This window comes from Parasteatoda tepidariorum, chromosome 10 (genome assembly GCF_043381705.1).
Source record: "Parasteatoda tepidariorum isolate YZ-2023 chromosome 10, CAS_Ptep_4.0, whole genome shotgun sequence".
NCBI lineage: Eukaryota > Metazoa > Arthropoda > Arachnida > Araneae > Theridiidae > Parasteatoda > Parasteatoda tepidariorum.
The window spans coordinates 15,673,822-15,685,952 of record NC_092213.1 but is presented as its reverse complement, the minus strand read 5'-3'; the positions used below and the strand labels follow the sequence as shown (position 1 = coordinate 15,685,952).

Below are 12,131 nucleotides of genomic sequence, written 5' to 3'. Positions count from 1 at the left end.
GAATTCCCTTAGTTTTGAGAAGACCATGTTTTTTTCCTCCAAGTAACGCAAAATGAGAGTTAATTCCAGTAAAGTTCTCCATGAGAGTTGGACTACTTGATTCAGATGATTTGTCTTCTGACTCGTGTTCAAAAATAAATTACTTTACCAGGAAACGGGAGAGGAGTAGAGGAAATAATGAAGTACTTGGCACACTCTGCATTTAGTTTATACACCGAAGAGCCAATACATTATGACCACCGTCCATCTATAACAATGGGCTCGCACAGGATTTCATGGTTCTCGCCCAGGAACAATGTTTTCTTGGTTCATATTAGGACCCATAATTCACATAGAACAATCCCTGACGTCTGTAAGTTACTTGAACATAGTCGCAGACCAGGTTCACCCATTCAGGGCAACAGTTTTTCCTGCGGGGGATGGTGTTTGCCAACAGGATAATGCACCATGTCATAAAGGTCGAATCATCATGGATTGGTTCGAGGAACATTCAAGTGACTTTCAAGTCATGTCTTGGTCCCCAAATTCATCTGACCTTAATCCAATAGAGCATTTGCGGTCCTACTTGGAAAACCAAATTCGTGCTGCCACGCTACCCCCTCGCAATGTGAGGGAATTGCAGGACCAGTTGGTGAGCGCTTGGTACCAGATACCTCAGACTACCTATCAGCACCTTGTGGAATCAATGCCACGGCGGATGCTAGCAGTTCTGAAGGCTAAAGGTGGTCCTGCATGTTATTAGCAGGGTGGTCATAATGTAACAGCTCTTCGGTGTATATAGTTTATGCACAAACCCTTAATAATTTTCTGAGAAACAACTGTGTATAAATATTTTTATTAAAATCAAGGTACAAATATAATTATATAACTATATATATCTTAAACTTTTTCATAATTTAACAAGAGACAAAATACAATGGTTAACATTTAATGAATATGAGATATTTCAATTACAAATTTACGTAAAAAGAAAAAATATACACATATTATTTAGAGTAGAACGCATACATGAGCAAATGTACACATTTAATCGCATTTCATAATTAATAAAATTATTTTGAAAAAGGCTTAAAGCTTAATTTATAATTAGATGTTTAAAAAATTAATGAAATATTCCCGTCTCTCTGAATTTAAATGATGGTAAATCCCGAAGAGATTCTTTAATTTAAATGTATTGATGATTTAGATCTTCAAGAACTTCAAGTTCGGAGGAGAATGAGAAAGAATGAAAAAGGACATGTTCGAAAATAACCTCAATTTTATTAAGAAAATTAAACTATTCCAACACAGTTAGAAAATTTTCGGAATGAAATTCAGTCCGATATTTTTGAAATAATTGCCTAGGTACACATCCAATTTGTTCAAACCTGCATAAACTGCTGAAAAAACATTTGAGCAGCAATTTGATATTCTTTCAATTATTTCCTTACAATTTGTGGAATTTACCCAGAATTTTCTTGTTCCCCTCTGAAATGTGTGGATTATTAACAGGATCGGTACCTTATGAACTATATAGGTGGCATTTTATAAACATATTGAACTGCAGTAAGGTGACAAATTTACACTCAATCACATTGCACTATTGTTTAACTTCAATAAAGATGAGTGGTTTATTAAATGCTGATATTATACTTGTAGTTCACAATTGAACCAATTATTTTTAATGTATAAGGATCAATCAGCTTTTAGCATGTTTTAGTTCGAGATGAACATGCAGTTTCACTGATAGTTTTTTCTTTCTAAAATTAAAGAAAAAGAAACTTATTTTTTTCGAAACCGTTTCCTTGCATGTGCTTGAAGCAAAAATTTTATCTAAGTGGCGAAATAACTGTCTTCCCTTCTTCGTGAGATGCAAATTTAGTCAACTTAGAGAAACATTTTGTCCATCATTTTTTTACGAAAAAAGAAAACACTCGTGGCACCTAATGTATATAACTTTTCTAACAATCACTTTATCGTAGGCACCATGTAAGGTAAATAAATTTCCTCTAAACGACAGATAAAACAGTGAGAAAAAATGCCCCTGAGTCGATAAGATAATGTATGGATTCAATAGGATATATATTTGTTTAGAATGTAAAACTCTAATGGAAAGAAACAATAATCTGATCACATACAGTATTCAATGTAACTGTCAATGATTAAAACCAGAGACAATCTCTTCGGGAACCATCGTAATGATAGAATAAAAAAATTAACCAAAGCGACAAAAAAAATTCAAAATTGAGATTTCAATATGTTTGCATTTTTGTATGAAAAGCAAATATATATATATATCTTATGTGAGATTACGAAAAAATAATTGCAGGATATACAGATGTACAGTATTCAATATGTCAATATGTATTAAGAAAGAAAAAAAAGCTAACGAACAAAGAGCCATGCATTAAATATCATAATATGAAAATTGTTTTAAATCAAAGACATATAAAAACTAAACATATTATTTATTTTGATTTCAAATACATTAAAAATGGGTTGATTTTATTCTAATAAGCTACATTAGTTTAAAACAAAATGAAATTGAAATTGAGAAATAGTTATAATAAAGAAGTTTATTTGAATTCGAATTAAAGACAACGAAATAAAACATGAGTTTAAAAGTGTAAGTCAAAGAGAATGTTTTTCATATTTTACAAGAGAACATGTTTTTAATATTTTGCAAGAGAAAATGTTTATATATATTCTACATCTATTAAATGTAACGATTTTTCAAAGTTTGGTCCATAAAGCTCTCTATTAAAGCATTTGTTTTAACAATATATATATATATTTTTCATTTTATCAATCTTGATTTTAACTTGAATGTTTTATTAGTTATTTATCACTTTCTATGGCGTATCAGGCTGCCAAAAAGTTTTTATTTTCATACTTATTTAAAAGAATGCAAATTTTATTTACTAAGAAGCCTTTTTATGCTTGTATTTAATTTAAAGTTGCAAAAAAGGAAATTTTAATTTTTTAATTTCCCTTTTGCTTTTGATTGAATTGAAATTTACATCATGTGATTCTACAATTCACCCCATATGATCCATTTTTTTTTTATAAATAAAATGTTGCGACAAATATACTGTTTATGAATCACTGATACTGAAAATACTACGCAAGCGCAACCCTCTGAAGAAGTAGAGAAACCGGTGTCTATTATATCTATTTTTTCTGATGCTTTCATTACAATCAAAAATATTTTTTTATGCTTTTTAACCATAAAAACCGTCTAATACTTACTAAAAGTTTTTGTTAGATTATCGGAATTAAACATGAGCTAAACTTTTGAATTATCGGAATTAAACATGCGCTAAACTTCGGGGAATTACCAGAATTAAGCTTGTACTATAAAATCGAAAAAAAATAGTTTAAAAATTATTCATATTCAATCATTTATGATTGAATATGAGCAAAAAATAATCACAAAAAATTTCATTGATGAATTACTGTTTCGCTTGTTGGAAATCATGTTTGGAAGATTTTACCTTTAACGCTGAAAAAGACATCGGTTTTCAATGCTGTATTTCATAACCAGAAATTATTATAATGCTAAATATAATATTTTTCATTTATTTTGACCTAAATCAATATAAAATAATGAAAAAGGATGAAAAATATGTTTAATAAAAATTCTGCTTCAAAGGGTTAAAGAACGCACTCCAGTAACATATTAACCGTAGTCTGATACTGAAAAATGTAACGCACATAGTTGATGGCAGGTTAAAAGTTCCACATATGTACAACAAAAGAACTATTCATCTCATAATAGCAATTGAGGAAAAATAACTTGGTATATTTTTCTTTAGCTTCGTGTTTTATTTATTGCAATATGTGTTATAGTTTCGTAAATATAAATGCAATAGAACCTCGATCAATCGCTTCTCATGAAACCATTCGTTATGAATGATAGATGAGGGAAAATAACGGATGTGAATCAACATAAAATGGATAATAATTGCTTATAAATGTATGGTAAGTATTAAAGAAATAATACTTAACGTAAAAATTAATATATGTACAATAAGTATAAAAAGTTTGAATTGATATAAAATATCCAAAACTATTTACAATTCGAAATGCAGACGAAAATATGTATTTATTTTAACTTAGTTTTTGTTTGAATAATTTTTTTCTCAGTGTGAATAATTAATTTCTGACATTTTTGCTATATGTGATTAAGATCCGTAAGTTCGTACAAATACAGAAAGTTCATTATTGTTCCAAAGGTATCAAAGTTGATAGTACTGGTCACTGATGTTGGTAGTACTGGCTGTGGCTCTCTTTCGCCATCTACATCGGTAACACTAAGAACTTCGTTAGTTTCTACAACCTTTTATCAAATCAACCACAGATTTCAATATTTTTATTAACTGCTGCACAAACATTAAACGTGATATTTTAGGCACTTTCACCAAGCATTAATGAATCATGATTTTTTGCATCAGCATTCGTATGAAGAGTTAAAAGAGAAAGAGAGAGATTTACTGTTTTCCTTTTAAAAAACTAATTAAATTCAATTTTCACCGATTTTGGATTATTTGAGATTATCAGATTCAAGTATTTCCGATTATTTCAGAACTCATGAAATTTTCTCAGCGTACCCTATAAAATATTCTAGAAAATTATCAAAGTTACAGATTATTAGCAAGAAAAAGCTTGATGAAGTAGAGAGGAGTAAATAAATGTAATTTAAATTCATGTTGTAGCTACTCTCGTATATTTTTAAGTTAGCCGATATTAAATACAGCTATTTTTAAGTTACTTCAAAAAAATTATCATATTTTGAATTTTAAATTTTCAAAATTAATCTAAATGAATTTCATTATTAAAATAGCCTTAGTGACGTGAGCATTAATACAAGGTATTGTGTGTGAGATAAGGGAACGATGGTTCGAGGTTCGACTGTATTTAAACTTTGGTCTTTCTTGTACGCTAAACTTATTAAACCACTTATTAAACCAAACTTATTAAACCACTATTAAGAGCTTTCAAATGAATTATTTTTAATCTGATTTTTAAAAATGTTTTGCAATTTCAAACTAGTTAATTATTTATATTTCCGATTATTTCAGAACTCAATAAATTTTCTTAGCGTAGCCTATAAAATATTCTAAAAAATTACTAAAGTTACAGATTGTTAGCAAGAGAAAACTTGATGTAGTAGAAAGGTGCGAGTGAATGTAATTTAAAATTCATGGTGTTGCTACTCTCGTATATTTTTAAGTTAGCGGATATTAAATATTGCTACTTTTAAGTAACTTTTAAAAAACATCTTGCATCGTGAAAAGTGATAAATTGTTTAGCTTCAAAAGTTATTTTTTCGCAGGACTTAATTAACTACAGTAGTTCCATATGGATGTCTTGACGTGTGATGTTATTAACACATTTGCGAACGACGAATTTTTAACTTCAAACTGAGAGAGTGTCAGAATTTCTAAACAAGATGAAAATAAAAAAAAATACATATAAGGTGGTCTCTTTAGAATAGGTAAAGTAAATTAAAGAAACCTACTTTAAAGATTTTGTAGTAATAATGCAAGAATACTTAATTTCAGATAAAATGCAGGTTAATCAATCTCAAACATATGATTAAAAACATTTTAAATTGCTGTATGCTTATAACATTTACTTAAATTCTAAGTACTTTTGCATTGGATTCAAAAATTTTAAGTATAATATATATCTTGCATGTTTTCAGATCACATAGTTAAATTCTAAATAATTTTAAAACGGAATCTAAAATTTTTAGCACAATGTATTTAACAGGATTGACAAATGATATGGGAGTATAAGAAAAAAAAACGAATTTAACATTATCTGTACTCAGATATGATACACTAACATCAGAAAATAATACTTACTTCAATGTTAATTTATCATAAGTACAAAACTAATTTCATTGTAACAAGTTCCGGAGTTAAAATATTGTTTAGATATCTGTTTTTTTTGTTCGTTTTTAAAAGGAATCGTTATCTCTGACTACCAAAAACTGCTGAGTTTTTATTTTAACCTAGATAACTAAACATTCGTTTCGCAGACTACCGATCCCTGCCACGTTGCGCTCACACTACCTCAATCACAGTATCTTTATAACTAGTAAAATTAGTTATTTAAGGTTGTAATGAGTTATAAGCACTGATGTACACTTGTTTCTTTTCGAGATTCGCTGTAATTGGAAATCAAAATGGGCTACAGGTGGCGTAGAGCTAGATTCTCTACCTATGGCAATCCTTCACATACTTTCATCATTAGCGTGTGGAGAGTCATGGGAGAACGAAGTATATTAACTTCTCTCATGCTTTTTAAGCAGATTAAAAAAATTTAAGTTGGAAAACTATTTGGAACTGAGAACTATATTAAACACAGCTCTAAAAGAAAGCACCGTGGAAATTTTTAAAAAAATATTTCGACAAGTAAATACGAAAAATGCTAAGAAAGAGGAAGAGGAGGAGAGAGAAAGAGGAAAGGGTCAAGTCATTTTCCATGACTTGACCCTTTCCTCTTTCCCGGTGTTTACCCGAAGTGGCGTATTCGAGCGAATTGTTGTCAAACAGTCGAACATTAAGTTACATCAAAATAAACATTGAAGATAATTTGAATGTTTAAAATCCAACTGAAGACGCACTTAAAAGTGACATAAAATAGCAGAATTGTACTTTCTGTCCATCTAAGACATGTTTGAGGCAGATTTCTATACTTTAGTATTAGCATGCGCACATCATCTCTGCGCATCCTAACGCAAAAGTACAGAAATTCGCCTCTTGTATGCTTCTTCCTAACCGCTTCCCTCATCAGTGTGTGGCTCGCCTAAGAAACGCAGAATAACGAAACAAGTCTGCAAAAAGGCGCATTTGATAAGAGTGTTAACGATAGTTTTGACCACTTAACTATTTTTTAATTGAATAATTATAGTATTTTCATAAATTACGCTTTATACTACTGGTTTGAAGAGATAGGAAATAACGTTTCAGGGAAAAAAATGACTGTCCGCGTCATGTTACTGGAATTTTCACTTTGCGGAGAATGTGTACAATGGTTTATTCATAGAAGATTCAAGGGGAAATTAAAAATATGTCCGTATTGAGAGGCATCCGTTGTGCAGGGGTGCCCATAGCTGGAAGTTTCACCATACTTAATTATATATTCCTCACTGGAAAATTTAAAAAAAAGAAAAACTTCAATCCTTTAAATACATAAATACTTGTCAATTCTTATTAATAATGCTCAGTATTTCTAATCTCAAACGTCTCAATTGATATATATCTATATCAATTGAGACATTTTGACAAAAAAAACAGGTTGAATTAGTTTTGAACATATATATTTGCTTAAATTATCCGCAGTCGATTAATTTAAATTCTAAAAGGGAGTCAGAAGAACCAGTAGAATAAGAATTTCAAATGATGTCCTTAATAACTAGGACTAGTCCATAAGAAAGATATCTAATCAAGTTTATAGCAGCCAGAAATAGAACATCATGTGACGTTAGCAGTTACAAATGTGTTAAAAACATACGTTAGGAATTTATTTAAAAATATATAAAGTAATTCTAAATTCATGTTACATTTAATAAAGTATAAAATTATTGCTCATTATATATATAATGAAGTATTTGAAAGTCAATATAGAATCACCACTGAGCAAGCACATTGGTTTGAGACAAAAAATGAATTTTCATTGACTGACGACAAAATAGAACCAATAGGTGACAGTCAATATTCCAAAACTTAATGGAAACGCTATTCGTGATATCATGTCTATTTTTGCAGCGTAGTTTCTGCGTTTTTGCACTCTCCGTGACAATCTTGTTGATTTACGCTCCATTGTACTACAGTTAGCACAATCCTAAAAATAATTCAAATTACATATTGTTGAAATATTCAATGAATAAGAGACAAGAAATATACAGATAAGCAAGGTAAGAGAAAACTTCCTACTTCAGCTCAGAATTGGGAGAGAGGGGTGAAACAGCCAAAAAATTTCCTTATTTGCTTAAAAAGAGGAGAAAAATTAAAAAAATGGAGGACATTTTTTCTATCCTATTGGATAAAAAATAAGGAAATTTTTTTTAATCCGGTGCAAAATTTAAATTGTTAAGTTCTTTAAATTGGGATCAATCCCTTTTACACGCAGAGAAAGAAACTTTTGGTACGTACTACATGTAAAGATATTTTTGGTATAGAAAAAGAGGAAGAAAAAAACATAATTTTGTTTATATTAATAACATAATAAAATCAAAATATACTGTATTTAAAACTTTCATCTGGTGTTAAAAAGCAATTCTAAGAGCATGAGGCGATAATACATTACCTGATTAAAAGCTTCACAAATTTATAAATAGCAAATTACAGTCGATGTGCTTCAAGTGCTTTGGAAATAGGCACCTAATTTCAAGACTGGCCAGACGAGAATAAACAAACGCAATTTGAAATAAAAAATTTAAAGTTGCTCACGGAAAATGATGTATTATAAGATGAAAACAAATTTCGGAACAATGCACAGAAAGTCGTTTCAAACAATAAAGATTGAAACATAACCTCATGCTTCAGTAAACAAAGTAGTTTTAAATATTCATTATCTGAAGATTGCTCTTTATTTGTTGCCGCAAATGTAGCACCATTAAATTAGAGTATTTACTTGGTGAAAAAAAAAAAGGTTAGATTACTGTATTATATTCTATCGACATTTTTTGGATGTAAAAACCATAATTCGGGAAAATTAAACCAAAATATACTGTATTTAAACCTTTCATTTGGTAATATTTCTGCTCATAAGGTAAACGTTCATCAGAAATTCTGGATTACAAAATTATCTTATTATTATCATTTGGTAAGAAATGCAAAACTAAAATAGTAAATTTCAACAAATAAATTATTTTTATGCAATGCCCTAAGGTTTCATAATAAAATTACCACATTTAAAAACATTTTATGAAACATTACAAAACCATATTTTATAGTTAATTTTACCGAAATGATTGCAAAAGCGTTTCGATATAAATTACTGGATTTTAAATGTTCCCATAACGCCAGAAACACTGTAAATTTATTCAGTGTGGTATTTTTAACACACAATTTTTCTGAGTGTTAATATTTTCCCTTCTCATCAATCATTGATTACTTTTATTTTAGGTGTAAGGAATACATTTAGAGGTTAATTATAAGAGCCTATTAATTATTAGAGGTTAATTATAAGAGATAAGAAAAAATTAAGAAAAGCGATTTTACCAAAATCCTAAAATAGTCAAACCTCTTACAAAAAGCTTTTTCTTCTATACGAATGAAAAGTAGGTATTAACAAAAAGTGATTTCTTTAACGAATATTAAATTCTGCAACGCTAAAATCGCCTATTTACCAAAGACAGTTTAGGTTTGCTAAAATTTTCAGTAAGTAGGGGACATTTTTATACCTTGGACTTGCTTTAACATTAACGCCACCTAGTGGAAGAATTTCGCGTTGAGTATTTGTCATCTGTAACAACAGAGAGTATTTTCTGTGTTGCTGACGGTTCCTGATTTACCAGATACAGAAAAAATTTTAAAAAATATATAATATGTATGCTTATTGTATTTCGAACAAGCCCAAGGCGGCCACAGGCCAAACTATAAATTTTTGCGATATTCAAATGAAATATTTTTTAATATTACATTTATAGTTAATTTGATTTATTTTTGCTTTTGAAATCTACTTGACAATTACGTTTTAATAACAAGGATATTAAAACGTTTAGGAAAAGAGAATTTAAAATTAAAATCCCCTTAAGAATAAAAATATACTGTTGTTACGCGGATTAATGTTATTTACTTTAAATGCTTTTTTTAATGCATGAGAGAATTCGTTCGCAAAGTAAAATTATATTACATAATAGACAAACGTACACTGCATTTCTTACAAAAATTGCTTAATTGATTGAATAATCACTTTTTGTACAGAAAATAAAGAGTTGAAAAAATGTCCAAGGAAACAACATTCTCTAACTACAGATAACTAAATAAAGATAAATAACTAATTAAATATAATTAATATATCTAATAAAAAAATATGCATATTTTACCTCAATTTTCTCTTCTTTCATGCTTTCTTCAAATTTCCTTTTAAACAGCTTATGCTTAAGTTTTATAGTAAGGCAATCTTCTAATATAGCATTCACCATGGCAAACTCCATAAGCGATAAGAATACGAATATAGTGCAAGAGGCCATGAAAATGTCTATAGCTTTTATATAGGAAACGGGAGGCAAAGAGTCCAAACTCTTCGCGTGTTGTGTAGATAAAGTGAGGAGGCTGGTCACTCCAAGTGTCACCCTCGCTGGGACAGCCTCTGGTCTAATCCAAAAGGACACCCAGGACATTATAACTATGAGGCATGTTGGTATATATGTGTGAAATAGATAGTATCCTAGACGTCTCTTCAGAGTAAATGTGATTTGCAAACAAGTAAAGTTACCTGAAAAAAAGTAATTTAGTTTTAAAATAAGAGGTTTTGGCACTGAAATGCACAAGTATTGTTAATGCTGGATGAATACTATTGTTGTTGTCTTGTATATGGCAGTGCTAAATATTTCCAGAAGTTTGGAGAATGAGTTTTGCGAGTTCTGACGCCTGGAGACTGTCATGTCCTCTGGTGGTGAGTCGAGTTCAAAAAGTGCAGTCAGGCTGACCTGACAGCTGAGAATGGGTTATGACTTTAATTGGATATAGGGACAATTTCTGTATAAGGGGTATAATCTGTTCTTGTCTGAAGAAATCATCATGTCCTTGCAAATGGCCCATACGGAGTCTTGCTATTGCAGAGGAGAGGTTTCTAGGACAATTAAGATCTGAATGAAGTATAAAATATTGAGCTATCCACAGAAAATAGTTACAATTGTCTTGAAAGGTTGGACTTCTACCTGTTGGTACACAGAAGGAATATTTTCTTATATTACTATTAAATTGACTATATATTTTACACGTCACAGATGCTCATTGTTGAGAACCCAGTCATCGAGGATCACATACGTACCATCTGGTACGTATGTATTTGTCTGGACAAGAATGATTAGATCATAAATATACCAGCTCAATATATTTTAATATATATTAAAAAGAATATCCTCGTCCAATATGTGCATAATATATGTGCATAATATATATATATATATATATATATATATACAACAAAATAAATAAATACGAGAAGAAAGTTAAGAAAAACAATAAATAAAACATCTGATTTTGCTACTCGCTTTATAGATTTTGTTTTAAACTGTTTTTCTTTTTCTTTTGTTCTATTTTCTGCTTTTACGTGTTATTTTTACTTATTGTGTTCTGCTTTATTTGTTGTAATTTTTGTAAAAAAAAAAAAAGTTTAATGCTCCTCACACTATTGTATTAATATATTTTGCTTTGGTTATATTGATACAATACCAGAAAGCACTCTTTTTGCGGATATAATCGTGTGGGTTGATGAAAAGATTGTATCTTTTATTATCCGGTTTCTTTAAAAAATTTCATCCTTTTTTTTTAAATCTGTTGTTTGTTATTTTTTTCATTATTATTTTCACCCCCCTTTTTTCATATATATATATATGGCACACCAGACCATAATGCTTTGTTGAGGGCCGGTGTGGCGTGCAATAGTGGAGGCAGGATCCCCCCTCTGCCCTGTGCGTCTCCAAACACTTCTTCGACAATCGTCAGGACACAGTTGGAAACGGGATTCGTCGCTAAAGACTATACGTCCCCAGTCGGCATCAGTCCAACCAAATCTGTTCAAAACATTCATGCATACGAAATTTCAAAGCAATCGCATGATTGCTTCTTGGAGCGTCAATTTTTTGGTTATAGAGTGTATATATATATACACTAAACACGGTTCTGTACTTTTAATAGCTACTAAAAAAGAAACTTTTGGGGGAGATATTAGATTTAAGCCAGTTTTCAGTATTTTTTTTCATTCCCTTTTCATTTTAGTAAATGTCAAGCTGTCTATGCTTTCTCCTCCTTTCGAATCACACAACGAATGTCATGTTGCAATATCCATTGATTAAAAACTTCATTCACTTCAAAGTTATAAAATTGTAAATAACAGTCTAGATGCTTCAAGCTCTCAAAAATAAACGTTCGTTTTTAACATGTACCAGGCGTAAAATGAGAAGAAAC

At 30.1% G+C, this 12,131-nt stretch overlaps 1 protein-coding gene across 1 annotated transcript in view; it reads right to left on the bottom strand.

Moving 5' to 3' along the window:
• Positions 1-7,491: 7,491 nt before the first annotated feature.
• LOC107453489 (glycine receptor subunit alpha-2-like) overlaps positions 7,492-12,131 on the bottom strand; it is a 58,227-nt gene continuing 53,587 nt past the window's right edge. The window contains exons 8-9 of the mRNA XM_016070349.3: positions 10,043-10,434; positions 7,492-7,833 (exon numbers count right to left, since the gene is read on the bottom strand). Of these exons, the coding sequence (XP_015925835.1) occupies positions 7,663-7,833; positions 10,043-10,434 (563 nt within the window). The 3' untranslated portion in view covers positions 7,492-7,662. The remainder of the gene's footprint in view (positions 7,834-10,042; positions 10,435-12,131) is intronic.